This window comes from Bubalus bubalis, chromosome 17 (genome assembly GCF_019923935.1).
Source record: "Bubalus bubalis isolate 160015118507 breed Murrah chromosome 17, NDDB_SH_1, whole genome shotgun sequence".
Taxonomy (NCBI): Eukaryota; Metazoa; Chordata; class Mammalia; order Artiodactyla; family Bovidae; genus Bubalus; species Bubalus bubalis.
Window position 1 is genome coordinate 56,748,799 of NC_059173.1, and position 20,646 is coordinate 56,769,444.

At 38.0% G+C, this 20,646-nt stretch overlaps 1 protein-coding gene across 8 annotated transcripts in view; it reads right to left on the bottom strand.

Annotated features, from left to right (window-relative positions):
- Positions 1-20,646, bottom strand: part of INPP4B (inositol polyphosphate-4-phosphatase type II B) — a 458,048-nt gene that overhangs the window by 215,754 nt on the left and 221,648 nt on the right. For all 8 annotated transcript variants that reach the window (XM_025267085.3, XM_006053797.4, XM_025267083.3 and 5 more), the window contains one exon: positions 13,778-13,925. In XM_025267085.3, the coding sequence (XP_025122870.3) occupies positions 13,778-13,925 (148 nt within the window). The remainder of the gene's footprint in view (positions 1-13,777; positions 13,926-20,646) is intronic.

Consider the following 20,646-nt stretch of genomic DNA (forward strand, 5'->3'; position numbering starts at 1 on the left):
GTATATCCATAAAAAAAGTGAACCATGGATTTTGAAGAAGCAAGGTCACCAGCAGAAAAGCCATAATAGATTGTTATACTATCACAGGGGAAAAATGATGGTGGTTGGAATCTGAATGGAAGGAGTGAAAATGTAAAAAATAAATGAATTTAGGAGCAACTGTGGAATTAGAATGATGAGACACTGACACTTGAACTTGAATATGGATAGATGTAGTGAGACAAGATAAAATATTTATATTTTACATTTCTGCATTGAACTGTTGAAGAGTGAATGTTATTTACTAAGATAGAAATTAACTGAGGGAGAATAATTTAAAGGGAAAGACATTGCAAAGAATCAAGAATCTCTCTTATGGATGCTGTCATGAGAACACAGTAAGCCCATCCTCATCTACTATACATTTTCTTGAGGAAGAGAAGGAAAAAAACTCAAATTCTAAATAGCTGGCAATTTTCCTAAAAAACAGAGTCATCCATTGTTTGTTTTAATTTGAAGGAGAGATAAATTTAGAATAGAGTTTGATGTTCAGGCAGAAAGTAAACTCTAAACAAGAAGAAACCAAGATAAAGTTAATTGGCAGTCTAAGTAGTCCTTATTATTTGTACAAGTTATTATCAAATAGTAAAGAATCTGTCTTAAATGTAGGAGACCCGGGTTCTATCCCTGGGTCAGGAAGATGCCCTGGAGAAGGGAATGGCTATCCACTCCAGTACTCTAGCCTGGAGAATTCCACGGACAGAGGCGCCTGGAGGCTACAGTCCATGAGGTCACAAAGAGTCGGACACAGCTGAGCAACTAACTCTCTCTCAGAGTTAATCCCATTTGTTTTCTATTGCTGTGTAACAAATTACATTCTAAATACACCATCCAGAAATAATCTTTGTTTATGTTAGTGTGCATATTACTAATAGTTTAGTGTATTTCTAGTCTGTTTTCCTTCTAGTTTATTTATGTACAATAATTTTGAATAATTAGTAGCCTGCATTTAGTGTTCTGGCCTGGAGAATCCCAGGGATGGGGGAGCCTGGTGGGCTGCTGTCTATGGGGTCGCACAGAGTCGGACAGAGTCGAATCTATAGCAGCAGCAGCAGCAGTAGATTCACAGGTTATTCATAATACAACTCAGATGTGGAAGGAAAATTAAACATGGTACGGGGGCATGATAGTTGGGACCAAAAATCTGCTTTCCACAGTTAGGCTGATGAAAATGTGAGAGTAGATGTAGAAAATAAAGACACAGTATTTCTTCTGGGTAGTGGGTTGAGAGTGATTTACTTTTTCCTTTTTATATTTTCTATATTCTCACTGTTGTCTATAGTGAACATATTTTATAGAAAAAATGTACCATATATTTTACATACCTGTAAAATATGGCTTCAAGAGCAAAGAAGCAGAAAATTGCTAAGCACACAAGCCTGTCTTCATAGCAGTAAACATAACTTAATATCTATAATTTCTTGCTTGTGAATTTTTTGGACCTAAACTGTAATATCAAACTCAATGTGTAGTGTTGTGGAAACACTTCACAGCCAATGCAAATGATGTTAGGCAGCTGAACTTGAACTCAGAAGGTATTAATGCTTAGGCGAATTAGAGGGAGGCCCCAAAGAATTTAAACTCTATCACTGCCCTCAGACTCTGTGTACGTACAATCTCAAATTTAATAAGTGATTCATTTTGAGATCAATGTATACTAAGAGACTAATAGCAAGGGAGGTTTTAGAAGGCTGCTGCACGCAATGACAGACACTGAGTTTGGGTGATGGAGTAGCTGTTGCACCATTATGTCCCTGCTGATATTTACACTCCATGTCACGATGGATGGGATAAATAACATTTTCCTCTTTATAATTATAGGTATGCATTATGCAAGGAGGTGAACCATGCACACACATAGTCCCTGCAAACAGAGTCACACTTAGTCTGTTAAGTGTATACCAACCTTGAAATAATAAAAATAATATGTTTAAATGTATGAGTGGGATATCATTCTTATTGAACTAAGTAATTTATGTACTAATAATTCCTTGTCTTTAAGACAGTTGTGACTAGACATATACTTAATACTCCTTTAGTTTCCTACTTTACTTGCTATTTTCTTTTATAATTAAATCCAAACTCAAACTCAGGAAATCTCTATCTGCAAGCTTATGAAGCTGATGTCAATCAGAGTAGTCTTTTCAATTTTCCCTTTTCTACCCTCCTTGGTAAATGAAGGGAAGTCATGTAACAAAATATTCAAATAATACCCTAAACACTCCTATGGGTGTGTGTGTGCTAAGTCACTCAGTCGTGCCCGACCCTTTGGGACCCCATGGACTGTAGCCCACCAGGCTCCTCTGCCCATGGGGTTCCTCAGGTCAGAATACGGGAGTTAATTGCCATGCCCTCCTCCAGCGGATCTTCCTGACCCAGGAATCCAACCCATGCTTCTCTCATGCCTCCTGCATTGGCAAGCAGGTTTTTTACCATTAGCACCACCTGGGAAACCCAAACACTCCTACAGGGAGATGTCAAAAACACACCAACTCGAAGTCGTAGAGAAGTTTACATCTAGTATGAAAAGAGAGATTGCAAGAGTCAATAGATTATGAAAGAAAGTGTAAGATTTTCAAAATCCAGACTTTCGCAGAAGTCAAGGACTGACAATGTTTGTAAATTCATCATCTTGGTAACTGAGAGGGAACAGCTCACCTTTGCAAAATGTCTATTTTGGTCCTTTAAGGAAAAATTTTTGTGACCCCTGTTATACAGCTAAATTCACACTGTATTTACTAACTTTCCTTAAATAAAAGAGAGAGAAATGAAGAAAAGGAGAGGGAAAAAAGATTGTATATCTATGTCTATGTGTCTTTCTATCCATCTATAACTATCTCTATGCACCCACAGAGCTTATGCAGAAGAAAATATAAAAAGGGACCTAATAGCAGCTTTTATCTGCCACTCATTTACTTACCACTCTTCACCAACTAAAATGATATAATTTAGTTAATGGTTATTTTAAAGATTCAGAAAATAATTATTTCTGTTCCTTAGCAATGAAAATGACCATAATATAAAGTTGCCCTAGCAACTTATTTTTCTCTGTTGAAGAAAAGACTCCAAGCTTTTTTTTTAAAAATGACTATTTCATTAGAGATTTCCAATCTAAAAATGAAGCATTTTGCACCCTTTGCAAGTGCTGAAAGATCAGGGCACAATGGCACCCACAGTCTTCGTCAAACAAGGTAAGAAAACCCATTAAAGTTGTGCTGTTGGTAGGAAAGTTGAGGCAAGCAAAATACTTTCTAGGATGTGAGTGAGACTAGGGTTAAAAGAAGCCATCTGCAGTAACATGGATGGACCTAGACATTGTCATACAGAGTGACGAATGTCAGAAAAACAGACATCATATGGTACCACTTGTATGTGGAATCTAGAAAAACAGTACTGCTGTTGCTGCTAAGTCACTTCAGTCGTGTCTGACTCTGTGTGACCCCATAGACGGCAGCCCACCAGGCTCCCCCGTCCCTGGGATTCTCCAGGCAAGAACACTGGAGTGGGTTGCCATTTCCTTCTCCAGTGCAGGAAAGTGAAAAGTGAAAGTAAAGTTGCTCAGTCATGTCTGACCCTTAGTGACCCCATGGACTGCAGCCTTCCAGGCTCCTCCGTCCATGGGATTTTCCAGGCAAGAGTACTGGAGTGGGGTGCCATTGCCTTCTCCAAGAAAAATAGTACAGATGAACTTTTTTATAAAAACAAAATAGAGTCACAGATATAAAAAAAACAGGGGAGCCCAAAAACTTTTGATTACCAGGGGAAAGGGCAGAGGGATAAATTGGGAGGTTGAGACTGACATACAGACACTGCTGCTGCTGCTGCTAAGTCGCTTCAGTCGTGTCCGACTCTGTGCGACCCCATAGACGGCAGCCTACCAGGCTCCCCCGTCCCTGGGATTCTCCAGGCAAGAACACTGGAGTGGGTTGCCAAAAAGAAACCAATAACAACATACTGTATACAGCACAGGGACCTCTACTCAGTACTCTGTAATGACCTATATGGGATAAAAATCTAAGAAAAGAGTGGATACATGTATATGTAAAACTGATTCACTTTGCTGTACAGCAGAAACACAACAATGGAAATCAACTATGAAAGTGAATGTGTTAGCAGCTCAGTCTTGCAGACTCTTTGCAACTCCATCAACTGTAGCCAGGTTGCTCTGTCCATGGAATTCTCCAGATGCAAATACTGAAGCGGTTTGACATTCCCTTTTCCTGGGGAACCTCCCAACCCAGGGATCAAACCCAGGTCTCCCGCATTGCAGGCAGACTCCTGTCTGGGCCACCAGAGCCCAGGGAAGCTCTGTCAACACTACTCAACTAAAAATTAAAAAAATAAAAAAAAAAAGAGGCCAAGAAAAGAACTGCAAAGTTCTTTTTAGGTTGGCAATTCCACCCAACCAAGAAAAAAGTCTCAAATTCTTTTGTAGGATAATGTCCTATTCTTACATTCTTAAATTGTTATACTATGCCTATTAATTTTATAGTATAATATAATTTAATGATTATAGTATATTATTTTATATTATAAATATAATAATTTAAAATATTTTATCAGTTGGATGGCATAAATCTTAAAGGGCAGATTTTTAAAGAAAGTTTGCTGGATGATATTTTCTGTGCTTTTAAGTATGCCATTTCCACTGTCTTCATTCATAAAAGATATTATAATCAGACATATATAATAAAGTGGAGACACAGCTTTTTTCTCTCAAAAATCAGTAGATATTACTCCACAGACTTCTGCAGAGAAATGTTAAGGTTAGCCTGATTTTCTCAACAGCATGTAAAGAAATAAAAACTGCATACATTTTCTTTCAAGATTTTGCATGAATTGTTCTTTCCCAAGAATGCAGACATTTTCTGGTAGTTTCCAGCTTTTTGCCCTAAACATCTAATATCTTCCCTCTCATCATTTTGAACGTGTTCCCACCTTTGTTTAGTATTTGAGAAGAATTTCTGTTTGTGTTCCACATCTCTGATGTGATTTCTCAGTGTCAAATCTGTTCTGATTCTGGATTTTTTTTTTTTTTTTTGCCTGTTGCATTTTAAATTTTCATTATTCTTTCCATTATTTCTTTCTTCTTAGCATTTTCCCCAAAGGTGTCTTTTTTTTTTTTTTGGTCACGCTGTGAAGCATGCAGGATCTTTGTTCGCTGGCCAGAGATTGAATCCAGGCCTCCTGCATTTAGAGCACAGAGTCCTAGAGTCTTAACCACTGGACTACCAGGGAAGTTCCAAATGTGATGGCCCTTAATTTAGCTCTTTCTGATTCATTTTCATAATAGACATACCTCCTTACATTCTACTGAGATCACTAGCCAGTTTTCTTACAAATTTTCCGTATTTCTCTTTTGAATCTTCAGTATGACTTTTTCTCTACATTTCTTTAGAAAGTATTAAAGATTCATTGTTGAATTTTTTCCAACACATTTTAATAATAGGAGATTTACACAAAAAAAGTGCAATGTAGGGAGAAAAAGATGGCAGAGGAGTAGGTGGATGTGGAGTACACCTCTCTCCATGGATACATTAGGAATACATCTTCAGACACAACAGCGCATGCAGAACACCAGCTGGGAGCAGACAGGAGTACCTGAGCAGTGGAAAAGAACATACAGAACCACGCAAAACTCGGTAGGACAAGGAACTAGGGGGAAAAACAGGAGTGTCAGTAGGACCGGACCTGCCCTCGGCAGGAGAGGGAACTGAAACAGGGGTCTGATCCCCACAGCGGGGCAATTGTCTGAGTCAGAGGAGAAACACTTACGGCTGAGAGTGAAACAGCTGATCTGTGGCAGCCTAAATGGAATCAGAATCAGACAGTCCTTGCTTGCAACCATGCATACCCTGGACGGAGGCAGGTCATACCCTGGACAGGGATGCAGGTCCCCTGGAAGGCACAGTGGCTGGGAACTGGAGTTTAGGGATTGTGGAGCAATCCCAGGGCGAAGGCTGCTGTTGACTGCGGAGAGATGGATTGAGGGGATGTGAGGGAGGAGATTGTGGTGGAAAATTTCTGTGGTGGAAAGCCAGGCAGCCATGGAAGCAAGGCGATACTGCTGAGTCACACGTAGTGGGTGGAGCCATCACCACAGCCTCTCTCCCCACAGGCCAGCATCGGCAGCTGCACAATAGAGAGGCTGGCACGTCAAACGCCTGATGTACTGAGCTACAGAGTAGGACCCCACCCAGGGTGCCCCTTTAAGTGCCTGACAGGCCCACCTACAGAGTAGGACCCCACCCAGGGTGCCCCTTTAAGTGCCTGACAGGCCCACCTACAGAGTAGGACCCCACCCAGGGTGCCCCTTTAAGTGCCTGACAGGCCCATCTACAGAGCAGGACCCCACCCAGGGTGCGCCTTTAAGTGACTAATGTGCCAATCTATAGAGTAGGATCCCAGGCAGGGGAGCCCCTCTCTGTGCCTGAAATGGTGAACAACAGAGAAGGACCCCAGGCAAAGGAGCCCTCCCTTTAAGTGCCTGAATAAGCGGAGCAACAGAGAAAGACTGGCCAAAGGAGCCTTCTGATAGCCAGCTACAAGAGGCTTGAAAAAAGATTCTGAGAGGGCCATAACTTTTGCTCTGCCAGGGTCCCCACAAGCCAAGCAGCCAAACCACCTTCACACTCAACTCTCATGGGGGCAGAGCTGCCACAGGCAAAAAAAAAAAAAAAAACTTTATGTCTATGCATGCAGGGTCGCTTTGGTTGCGTCCAACTCTTTGCAGCCCTGTAGACTGTGGCCTGCCAGGCTTCTCTGTCAGGGAGAGGGGTTCTCCAGGCAAGAATACTGGAGCATATTGGCCAATACTGGTTGCCATACCCTTCTAGACCACTATATCTCCTGCTGCCCTAGCAGCCAACTCCCCTGAGTACGTGGTGCTGCCAGATCCCCTGCGACCCAAGCAGCTGCACCACCTCCAGACCTGGCCCTCACAGGGGCAAACCCAAGACCTCCAGGGCAGCCTCAGGAGCAAACCCCAGTGGACAACCCACAGGCAGAGGTGGAAATAAAACCACAATTGAAACCGAGGGCAGTGTGGCTAAGGAAGAAGACCCAAAACCTTCCCACCAGCTGTACAAGCCGCAGATTAAATCCAAATGATAAACTAGGCAGACTCCGTCTATGGAATATATAAAAGGACATTGAAAGCTCCCACAAAAGAAAACACACTAGTTCTGATAGCTGTGGACATTGGAGGCAAGAACACACAGGAGTAAGACCAGACTAGAATCTGAGCTGCCCCCACAACAAGTCCAGAGACCAGCACAGTGTTGGAGGGCATCCTAGGGAGGTGAGGTGGACGGTGACTCCCAGCGAGGGGAAGGACTCTCACAGCAGTGACTCCAGAAAAACATTTATTCTTATGTTTTGACTTGTTGTGTAGATTCTTTTGGATTTTTTTTTTCTTTCTTTTTCCTTTTATTTCCCCCTTTCTGTTGTAGTTGTTGATTTTATTTGCACTATGAAATCTAATTAATCTTTTGAGCTTTTTTTTTTTTCCTCAGTCACATATTTTTATTGTTGTTATAAACCTCTGCCTCTACATTGAGCATTTACAGTTCTGCGGAGTTTTCCTTTTCTTTTTTCTTTAAATTTTCTCTTTAAAAATTTTTTTAAATCTATTATTATTTTTATACATTTATTCCTTTGTTTACTTTTCCTATGTTCTTTTCCCCTTTCAGTTAATCTTTAATGTATATAAATCTTTTTTATCTGCCTCTATTTAACTTTGGATATCTATTCTTTCTTGTTAGTTTTGTTTTCATTGCTTTATTTCCCAGTTGGCACTTTGCTTTAGTTTTGTTTTCCAGTTTGTGCTTTAGTTAGTTTTGTTTTTAACTGGTAAATATAATTTTTGATTTCCTTTGTTTGCCAGGTCAATCTACTGTACTTTATTTTAGTTGGACTGTTTTGACTTTGCTTGTTGTGTTTGAGGTCTCCTTTTCCCTGGCTTCAAGGCTGAATTCTTTCTTCCTTTTGGTTTCTGCCCCTCTAAGGTTGGCCCAGTGGTTTGTGTAAGCTTCTTATAGGGTGAGATTTGTGCTGAGTTTGTTTGTTTGTTTGCTTGTTTTTCCTCCTAAGTGCAAGACTGAGTGAGGTGGTAATCCTGTCTGCTGATGATTGGGTTTGCATTTTTGTTTGTTTGTTTGTTGTTTAGATGAAGGGTCCTGTGCAGGGTGCTACTGGTGTTGTGATGATGCCAGGTCTTGTGTTCAAGTGGTTTCTTTTGTGTCATTTCTCACTATCTGATACTCCCTAGGGTTAGCTCTCTGGTAGTCTAGGGTCTTGGAGTCAGTGCTCCCACTCCAAAGGCTCAGGGCTTGATCTCTGGTCAGGAACGAAGATTCTGCAAGTGGTTTTTTATGGTATTAAGTGAGATTAAAGCAAATACCCAAAAATGAGAAACCAAAGATGAACCCCAAACATATGGCAGTTAAAAAATCAGGCAAATGATAATTAAAATAATGGAATGTACACATATGCATATATACCCATAAGCAAAGTCAAAACAGTCCAACTAAAATCAAAACAAAATTAATATGGAAACACAAGTCTTAAATGATACGTTAGATGTGATAGATCTCATTGATATCTTCAGGAAATTCCACCCAAATGCAGAAGAATACACCTTCTCAGGTATATTATGTATGTACAAAGAACATTCTCCAGGATAGACCACAGCCTGGGTCACAAATCAAACCTTAGTAAATTTAAGAAAGTTGAAGTTGTATCGAGCACCTTCTCTGACCACAACGTTATGAGACTAGATAGCAATTCAAAGGAAAAAACTTAAAAAAAAAAAAGAAACACAAACACATGGAGATTAAGCAAGACATTTCTAAATAACCAAAAGGTTACTGAAGAAATCATAAGGGAGAAAAAAAAAATTTCTAGAAACAAATGACAATGAAAACATGACAACTCAAAACATATGGGATGCAGCAGAAGCAGTTCTAAGAGGGAAGTTTATAGCAATACAATCCTACCTCAAGAAAGAAGACAAACAATGAATAGACAACCTAACTTTACACCTAAAAGAACTGGAAAAAGAAGAATAACAACAACAACAACAAAAAAAAACACACCAAAATTAGTAGAAGGAAGGAAATCATAAAGATCTGAGCAGAAATAAATGAAAGAAACAATAGTAAAGATTAATAAAAGCTCATTCTTTGAGAAGATAAAAAAAATTGACAAACCTTTGGCCAGATTCATCAAGAAAAAGAAAGAAGAATCAAATCAACAAAATCAGAAATGAAAAAGGAGAGGTTACGACAGACAATGTAGAAATACAAAGGATTATAAGAGACTATTATAAACAACTATATGGCAATAAAATGGATAACCTGGAAGAAATGGACAGATTCTTAGAAAAGTTCAATCTTCTAAGACTGCATCAGGAGGATAGAAATTATGAACAACCCAATTACAAGCACTGAAATTGAAGCTGTGATCAAAAATCTCCCAAAAAAACAAAAGCCCAGGACCAGACAGCTTCGCAGGAGAATTCTATCAAACATTTAGAGAAGAGCTGATGTCTGTCCTTCTAAAACTCTTTCAAAAAACTGCAGAGGAAGGAACACTTCCAAACTCATTCTATGAGGCCACCATCACCCTGATACCAAAACCAAAGACAACACAAAAAAGAAAACTATAGGCCAGTACCACTGATGAAAATAGATGCAAAAATCCTCAACAAAATTTTAGCAAACAGAATACAGCAACACATCAGAAAGCTCATACACCATGATTAAGTTGGGTTTATTCCAGGGAAGGAAATGGCAACCCATTCCAGTATTCCTGCCTGGAGAATCCCATGGATGGAGGAGCCTGATAGGCTACAGTCCATGGGGTTGCAAAGAGTCAGACACGACTGAGCAACTTCATTTTCACTGTCTTTCTTTATTCCAGGGATGCAAGGATTCTTCAATATACATAAATCAATCAATGTGGTACCCCATAGTAACAAACTGAAATGTAAAAAATATATGATAATCTCAATACATGCATAAAAAGCCTTTGACAAAATTCAGCACCCATTTATGATTAAAACTCTTCAAAAAATGGGCATAGAAGAAACCTACCTCAACATAGTAAAGGCCATATATGATAAGCCTCCAGTACACATTATTCTCAATGGTGAAAAACTGAAAGCATTCCCCCTAAGATCAGAAACAAGAAAAGGGTGCCCACTTTCCCCACTATTATTCAAAATAATTCTGGAAGTCCTAGCTACAGCAATCAGAGAAGAAAAAGAAATAAAAGGAATACAGATCAGAAGCAAAGCTCTCACTGTTTGCAGATGACATGATACTGTATATAAAAAACCCTAAAGATAGTATCAGAAAATTACTAGAGCTAATCAGTGAATTTAGCAAAGTTGCAGGATACAAAATCAATACACAGAAATCACTTGCATTTCTATATATTAACAATCAAAAATCAGAAATAGAAATTAAGGAATCAATCCCATTCACCATTGCAACAAAAATAATTAAATATCTAGGAATAAACTTACCTAAGGAGACAAAAGAACTGTACATAGAAAATTATAAGACACTGATGAAAGAAATCAAAAATGAAACAAACAGATGGAGAGATATCCAATGTTCCTGGGTAGGAAGAATCAATATTGTAAAAATGACTATATTACCAAGCACAATCTACAGATTCAATGTGATACCAATCAAATTACCAGACATTTTTCACAGAACTAGAAGAAAAAATTTCACAACTCATATGGAAACACAAAAGACCCCGAATAGCCAAAGCAGTCCTGAGAAAGAAGAATGGAGCTGAAGGAGTCAACCTTCCTGACTTCAGATTATACTACAAAGCCAAAGTCTTTAAGACAGTATGGTACTGGCATAAAAAACAGAAATGCAGACCAATGGAACAAGATAGAAAGCCCAGAAATAAACCCATGCACCTATGGTTACCTTATATTTGACAAAGGAGGCAAGAATATACAATGGGGCAAAGACAGCCTCTTCAATAAATGGTGCTGGGAAAACTGGACAGCTCCATGTAAAAGAATGAAATTAGAACACTTCCTAACACCATACACAAAGATAAACTCAACATGGATTAAAGACCTAAATGTAAGACCAGAAACTATAAAACTCTTACAGGAAAACATAGGCAGAACACCCAATGACATAAATCAAAGCAAGATCTTCTATGACATACTTCCTAGAGTAATGGAAATAAATATAAAAGTAAATAAGTGGGACCTGGTTAAACTTAAAAGCTTTTGCACAGCAAAGGAAACTATAAGCAAGGTGAAAAGACAACCTTCAGAATGGGAGAAAATAATAGCAAATGAAACAACTGACAAAGGATTAATTTCCAAAACATACAAGCAGTTCATACAACTCAATACCAGAAAAACAAACAACCCAATCAAAACATGGGCAAAAGACCTAAACAGACATTTCTCCAAAGAAGACATACAGATGGCTAACAAACACATGAAAAGATGCTCAACAACACTCATTGTTAGAGAAAAGGAAATCAAAACAATGCGATATCACCTCACACTGCTCAGAATGGCCATCATCAAAAAGTCTACAAATAATAAATGCTGGAGAGGGTGTGGAGAAAAGGGAATGCTCTTGCACTATTTGTGGGAATGTAAATTGATATAATGACTATGGAAGATGTATGGAGACTCCTTTAAAACCTAGGAATAAAACCACCATATGACCCAGCAATCCCACTCCTAGGCATATACCCTGAGGAAACCAAAATTGAAAAAGATACATGTATCCCATTGTTCATTGCAGCACTATTTACAATAGCTAGAACATGGAAGCAACCTAGATGTCCATTGACAGATGACTGGATAAAGAAGTTGTGGTACATATACACAAGGGAATATTACTCAGCCATAAAAAGGAACACCTTTGAGTCAGTTCTAATGAGGTGGATGAACATAGAACCTATTATACAGAGTTAAATGAGTCATAAAGAGAAAGATAAATATTGTATTTTAACACAAATATACGGACTCTAGAAAAATGGTTCTGAAGAATTTACTTACAGGGCAGCAGTGGAGAAAGAGACATAGAGAACAGACTTATGGACATGGGGAGAGGGGAGGAGAGGGTGAGATGTATGGAAAGAGTAACATGGAAGCTTACATCACCATATGTAAAATAGATCAGATCAGTCGCTCAGTCGTGTCCGACTCTTTGCGACCCCATGAATCGGAGCACGCCAGGCCTCCCTGTCCATCACCAACTCCCGGAGTCCACTCAGACTCACATCCATCGAGTCAGTGATGCCATCCAGCCATCTCATCCTCTGTCGGGTCCCCTTCTCCTCCTGCCCCCAATCCCTCCCAGCATCAGAGTCTTTTCCAATGAGTCAACTCTTCGCATGAGGTGGCCAAAGTACTGGAGTTTCAGCTTTAGCATCATTCCTTCCAAAGAAATCCCAGGGCTGATCTTCTTCAGAATGGACTGGTTGGATCTCCTTGCACTCCAAGGGACTCTCAAGAGTCCAATGAGAATTAGATGTATGGCTAAGATACTCAAACAGGGGCTCTGTATCAGCCTAGAGGGGTGGGATGGGGAGGGAGATGGGAGGGAAGTTCAGAAGGGAGGGGATATACGTATACCTATGGCTGATTCAGGTTGAGGTTTGACAGAAAACAACAAAATTCTGTAAAGCAATTATCCTTCAATAAAAAAATAAATTAAAAAAAGGTGTCATGTAAGCTATAAATGAGGATTACATATGTGATGACAAATTTTCAAGTGCTCAGTAGTCATATTTAAAGAGCAAAAAGAGATGCATATAAAATTAATAATATATTGTATTTAACACCAATTTAGCCAAAATGTTATTTAACATTTCATTATGAAATTGATCTTTTTCATTTGTGTGTGAAGAATTCAAAAACTGGTTTGTATTTTACACATATGTAACATCTCAAATTGAACTATTCATATTGCAAGTGATTAACAGTTCTAGCAGCCAAACATACTGGACAACGCCAGTCTTGATTTTTATATTACCATCATACTTTATGACGTGAAATAAGTCAGACAGAGAAAGACAAATATATTATACTGCTTATATTCAGAATCTTAGAAAAATAATATAAATGAACTTACTTATAAAACAGAAAGACTTACAAACTTAGAAAACAAACTATGGTTACCAAAGGGGAAAGATGAGGTGTGCGATAAATTGGGAGTTTGGGATTAACAGATACACACTTGGGTGTATAAAATGAATAAGCAGTAGGGTCCTACTGTAGAGCTCAGGGAATTGTACTCAGTATTCTGTAATAACCTATATGGGAAAAGAATCTGAAAAAGAATAGATGTATATGTATATAGGGGCTTCCCCAGTGACTCAGCAGTAATGCAGGAGCTGCAGGAGACATAGGTTTGATTCTCAAGTCAGGAAGATTCCCTGGAGCAGGGCATAGCAACCCACTGTAGTATTCTTGCTGGGAAAATCCCGTGGACAAAGGAGCCTGGTGGGCTACAGTCCATAGCGTTGCAAAGAGTCAAATACAACTGAAGCCACTTATCATGCATGCACATATGTATAACTGAATCACTTAGCAGTACACCAGAAACTAACGCAATCTTGTAAATCAGTGACAGTCCAATGTAAAATAAAAATTTAAAAGAAGACTAAAATAAAAAAAGAGAAAATGTTTTATAGAAAAAGTAATTAACGTAAGAGATGATCATAAACCATATTCTCTTACCTACACAAATCTTCTTTGATTTGAAGAGAGATCAATTCCTTAGGAATATGAAAAGAAAGTATGCTCTCTGACATCTGCTCCCGGATTTGCATCCACTTATTGTCAGAAGTGGGAAATCTGTATAATTTACACACTGGGTTCTTTAACACTGGAAAAGGAGAGAAAAATCAAGGTTAATAGTCATATTATAAAGATATGTCCATTAGATAAAGATCAACTAACAAAATCATTAATCAGGTTACCATTCTAATTATTTATTTGATGAAAAATTTTTATTATAACCCACAGTGTATTTGAGTTCCTAAGAATTTTCTCCATACACTTAATTTTTTTCAGTAGCTTCTGGGACATCAGTCTTTATTAAATTAAAAAGTGATACATCAAATTCCAATTCATAAAGTGGCCACTGTGGTTCTCTGATGTACTACCTAATAATTCTTTTCCCTTCTAAAGATTTTCTTATAGTATATGTATTTATAACTATAGATGAAAATATATGGATTTATATATCATACTTACTTTGAAAAAATATATTTCTGAATTTCTTCCAATCACTCTTAGTCAACTTTACCCACTTACATAGTATGTGACAACTGATATGTTATATTAAAGGTTCTAAATGACCCTACTACCAAAAGTGACTTATTTCTTAAATGTCAAAAGGTTTATTCCTGGTTTAAGATCTATTAAAATTCAAATATTATTCATACTTCAGTGCCACTAAGTCAATAACACACTTTCCTGAAACCATATGTTATTAGAAGCAGAACAGGGAGACTATGGAACAAACTGAATATTTTGGGTGGATGGGCACTGATTAGGGGAAAATCAACATGGTCATGTCATTAAGGATTTTAAAAGATTAAATGAAAAAGTGTAAGACTAGATATTAAGGTAATACTTGAGACACCTTTTATGAGGCCAGCATTCCTGCTGCACTACCAAGCCCTATATTTCAGGGCAAGGTTTTATCTCCACTGCTGTTAGGCAATGAATGTAAGAGAAATACATCAAAATTTAGTGAACAACAAAAATATCACATCAATCACCAGTCAAGTATCTATGATTATCTGGCTCCAGTTTCCCAATAAAGCTAACTAAAAACAGAATTTGATATTGAAGTGGATGTAAGACTTTAATAAGACCCAGCCTGGAATGTGGCCCAGGTGTCTCCAATGTATAGAGTTAAACACCTTTCAACATTTCAGAGTTCCAAAAGCCTGTGAATGCTTGTGTGCTAAGTCACTTCAGTTGTGTCTGACCATTTGCAACTCTATGGACTGTAGCCTGCCAGGCACCTCTGTCCATGAGGTTCTCCAGGCAAGAATACTGGAGTGACTTGCCATGCCCTCCTCCAGGGGATCTTCCTGACCCAGGGATAAAATCTGTGTCTTCTGCATTGGCAGGCAGGTTCTTTACCACTAGCACCATCTGGGAACCCAATAAGCCTGTACCACATGTATTACTTGGATAAATATATATACATATACATATATATACACATACATATATATTTCTGAGCATTAAAATGAGGAACTATTCATCCATTCTGCAACCATCATTCTCAGTGGTTCAGTCTGGACATTATCATTGTTAAGGAGGTACCATCTCATACCAGTCATAATGGCTGCCATCCAAAAGTTTACTAACAATAAATGCTGGAGAGGGTGTGGAGAAAAGGGAATCCTCATACACTGTTGGTGGGAATGCAAACTATGGAGAATGCCACTATGGAAAACAGTGTGGAGATTCCTTAAAAAACTGGAAATAGCAATCCCACTGCTGGGCATACACACTGAGGAAACCAGAATTGAAAGAGATACATGTACCCCAATGTTCATCGCACCACTGTTTATAATAGCCAGGACATGGAAGCAACCTAGACACCCATCAGCAGACGAATGGATAAGAAAGCTGTGGTACATACACACAATGGAATACTACTCAGCCTTTAAAAAGAGTACATTTGAATCAGTTCTAATGAGGTGGAGGAAACTGGAGCCTATTATACAGAGTGAAATAAGTCAGAAAGAAAAACACCAATACAGTATACTAACACATATATATGGAATTCAGAAAGATGGTAATGATGACCCTATATGCGAGACGGCAAAAGAGACACAGATGTATAAAACAGTGTTTTGGACTCTGTGGGAGAAGGCGAGGGTGGGATGATTTGAGAGAATAGCATTGAAACATGTATATTATCATATGTGAAACAGATTGCCAGTCCAGGTTCGATGCATGAGACGGTGCTCAGGGCTGGTGCACTGGGATAACCCTGAGGGATGGGATGGGGACGGAGGTGGGAGGGGGGTTCAGAATAGGGAAAACATGTACACCCGTGGCTGATTCATGTCAATGTATGGCAAAAACCACTACAATATTGTAAAGTAATTAGCCTCCAATTAAAATTTCAAAAAAAGTACATCAGAAACCTTGATAGCAAACATCTCATTCTTCAATAGCCAGATTCAAAGCTCCCAGTACACTTCTCTATTTCCTGTAAGTGTTATCTAGAATGTGCACTTTTTAAAAACACCAATGTGGTTTAGTCACTAAGTAGTGTCCGATTTTTGCAGCCCCATGTGGACTGTAGCCTGCCTGTCCACAGGATTCTCTAGGCAAGAATACTGGAGTGAGTTGCCATTTTCTACTCCAGGGCATCTTCCAACCCAGGAATCAACCTGGGTCTCCTGCCATTTCAGGCAGATTCTTTACGCACTGAGCTATGAAGGAAGATAAAAACACCAATAGAAGCCAGAAAACAGTAGTATATTTCTAGTACATTGAGAGACAATATTTTAAATCCAGTATTGTATGTCCCAAAGGATTATATTTTTGCCATAAACATGACCTTTAAGTCTTATGAATCAGATTATATCACAGACCATATTTAAGGCTAATTACACTTTCTCATTTTGGTGAATTATAATTGACATAATATTATACTAGTTGCAAGTATACAGTGTAATGACTCAGTGTTTGTATATATTGTTAAATGATTACCACAATGAGTCTTGTTAACATCTGTCACCATACATAATCACAAATTTTTTCTTGCGATGAGAACTTTAAAAATCTCTCTCAGGAACTTTCAAACATGCAAAACAGTATTATTAACTATAATCATCATGCTGCATATTATGTCCTCAAAACTATTTTATAAATAAAAATCTGCATGTTTTGATACCTTCACTCCCATCCCCTGTCCTTCATCTCTGGAAACCACCAATCTGTCTTTGTATCTATGAGTTCTTTTTTTTTTTTAATTTGTTATGCTTTGGTTTGTTTTCAGATGCTACATATAGGTGAAATATAGTAGCTGTCTTTCTCTGTCTGATATTTCACTTAGCATATTGCCCTCAAGCTCTATCCACAAATGGCAAGCTTTCATTCTTTTTTATGGCTGAATAATATTCTATTCAGTGTGTGTGTGTGATCTGTGTATCACATTTTTTTATCCATTCATCTGTGGACGCTGAGGTTGTTTCCATGCCTTGTCCACTGAAAATAATGCTGCAATGAACACTGGGATGCATGTATCTTTTTGAATTAATCTTTTCATTTACTTTGGATAAATACACAGAAGAGGCAATGATGGAGCGTATGGCAGTTCTTTTTTTAGTTTTTTAGGACATCTCCATATTGTTTTCCATAGTGGCAGTACCAGTTAACATTGCCATCAACAGTGCACAAAAGTTTCCTAGTCTCCAAATCCTTGCCGATAATACTTGTTAGATCTTGTATTTTTGATACCCTTTCTAACAGATGTGAGATGATATCTCACTGTGGTTTTGATTTGCATTTCCCTCATGACTGGTGATGTTAAGTAACTTTTCATGTACTTGCTGGCCACCTTTATGTCTTCTTTGGAAAAACATCTATTCATATCCTCTGCCCATTTTTAATCAGATTTTTTTGTTGTTGTTTTTGAGTTGTAGGAATTCTTTACATAATTTGGATATTTGCCCTTATCAGATATAGTTCTTTTTATATGAAATACAGAAACCTACAACCCATGAAAGAAACTATGGTATTTAATTCATCTTTAAACTGACAATATTTCAAAGATGTAAGAATTTTACTAAAACCTCTATTGCAATAGACTTGGAAAATAAAAAATATATATATGTAGGCAATTCAATATATTGTAAGTCAAGTTAAATCATTTATAAGATATTAGGAATTCTAATATAACTAACATGGTCAGGAATATAAATGAATCTTTTTATAGTAAGATTAAAAACTCAGCCTCTGTCCAAATTTTCCCTTTGTAATCTAAGTAAATATTCAATTACTTGGGTTATCTATATTTAGTACATGTACTGCTTATTAACCTCTGTGTTTTTTTTTTTTTTTCCCAGATTACACAGAATCTTTGTATCTTCCAAACCATGGTAAAAATCCTTGGGTTTTTCTTGCCTTTAATAAAACAATAATTATTTTTAGAAGATTTATACTTTTAATTAGGTTGCAAAATATAATATTCCTTATTTTATTATCTCAAAACCAGTCCTTCAACTTTTGATTCTCCTGTTTTCATTTTAATGCTCTTCAATGTATTCTAAATATAAACCTTTGTTGAAATAACCTAAGTAGAAAGCAAGGACAGTATGATTAATGTGCTCCAGAATTCTGTGACCACCCCAGACACAAGGTCCAAGACTGTGTGAAAATGCTGCTAGTTTTTAAGGAAAACGCTTGAGGCAAATAATAAACAAAAAATCCGGCCACTTGAGCTACCTCCCAGAATTCCCAATAATGTCTCCAATCTAACTTTCATGCTATACATTCTAAGCTTTTGAAACTCATAAATCTCTAAACACTGATACTAAATTTTATATAGTTACAAGGGTCTCAATGCAGACATAGTGGAATCCACTTTACAGCCCAGTTTGATCCAGCAGCATTGCTTATTGAAAACCTACTAAAAGTAAGAACATCTACTCTGTATCCTAAAATGTCATATAACAGAGTAAGACTTAGAAAATAAAAATCAGTATATGGTCTGCAAAAACTATAAAACTCTTAGAGGAAAACATAGGCAGAACACTCTGGGACATAAATCACAGCAAGATCCTCTATGACCCAACACCTAGAGTAATGGAAATAAAAACAAGAATGAACAAGTGGGACACAATTAAACTTTAAAAACTTTTGTAGAGCAAAGGAAACTATAAACTAGGTGAAACAGCAACCCTCAGAATGGGAGAAAATAATAGCAAATGAAACAACTGACAGAGGGTTAATTTTCAAAATATATAAGTAGCTCATGCAACTCAATACCAGAAAAACAAACAACACAATCAAAAAGTGGGCAAAAGACCTAAGCAGATATTTCTCCAAAGAAGACATATAGATGGCTAACAAATACATGAAAAGATGCTCAACACTGCTCATTATTAGAGAAATGCAAATCAAAAGTACAATGAGATATCACCTCACACCATCAGAATGGCCATCATCAAAAAACATACGAACAGTAAATGCTGGAGAAGATATGGAGAAAAGAGAACCCTCTTGCACTATTGGTGGGAATGTAAATTGATATAACCACTGAGGAAAACACTATGATGATTCCTTAAAAAATTAGGAATAAAACTACTGTGTGACCCAACAATCCCACTACTGGATATATTCCTTGAGAAAATCATAATTGAGAAAGACACATGTACCCTAGTGTTCATTGCAGCACTATTTACAATAGCTTGGACACGGAAGCAACCGGATGCCCATCGACAGAGGAATGGATAAGGAAGCTGTGGTACATATATACAACGCATTACTCAGTCAGAAAAAGGAATGTGAGTCAGTGATAATGAGGTGGATGAACCTAGAGCCTCTTGTATAGAGCGAAGCAAGTCAGAAAGAGAAAAATACAAAGTATATTAACACATACATACGGACTCTAGAAAGATGGTACTGATGACCATATTCACAGGGCAGCACTGGAGATGCAGATGTAAAGAACAGACTTATGAACAATGTTGGGAGTGGGGTATGGTGGGATGAACAGACTCAGAAGTATGGAAACATATACACTACCTTATATAAAACAGATAGCCAGTGGGAATTTACTGTATGCCTCAGGGAATTCAAACTGGTGCTCTGCGACAACCTAGAGGGGTGGGATGGGTTGGGAGGTGGGAGGAAGGTTCAGGAAGGTGTGGACATATGTGTACCTATGGCTGATTCATACTGATGTATGGCAGAAACCAACACAATACTGTAAAGCAATTATCTTTCAATTACAAATAAATAAATCTGTAAAATTCAATATATGGTCTGACTTTTAATTACCATGAAATTTGTTCCACTGGTTACAAATAGACCAGAGAAGATGTTCTCAGCTCAAAATTTTGCTGGGTTCATAGTGGGAAGATTTTTGCCATCCTCACATAAAACGAAGTCATGGTATTCATGTATCAAACATTGAACAGTGGGCCATAAGTAACGAATGCTTTTGTCATTTTAGAAATGCTTCTGCCCTATAGCAGAGACACAATTTCAACAATTCTGCACACACACTCTAGCTGTGGAAATGAGCCCACCGCTTTCAGCTCCGGCTTTCCACTGATGCCAAATGTTTCTTCATATAAAAGGTGCGTTGCTGACCGTATAATAAGCTCAACTCACTTCCCACGTGGCTCGGTGGTAAAGCATTCACCTGCCAGTGCAGGAGATGTGGGTTCGATTCCTGGGTCAGGAAGATGCCCTGGAGTAGGTTGTGCCAACTCACTCCAGTACTCTTGCCTGGAAAATTCCATGGATAGAGGAGCTTGGTGGGCTACAGTCCATGAGGTCCCAAGAGTCAGATGAGACTGAACACACTAACAACAACTATCTAACATCTATTATAAGTTATT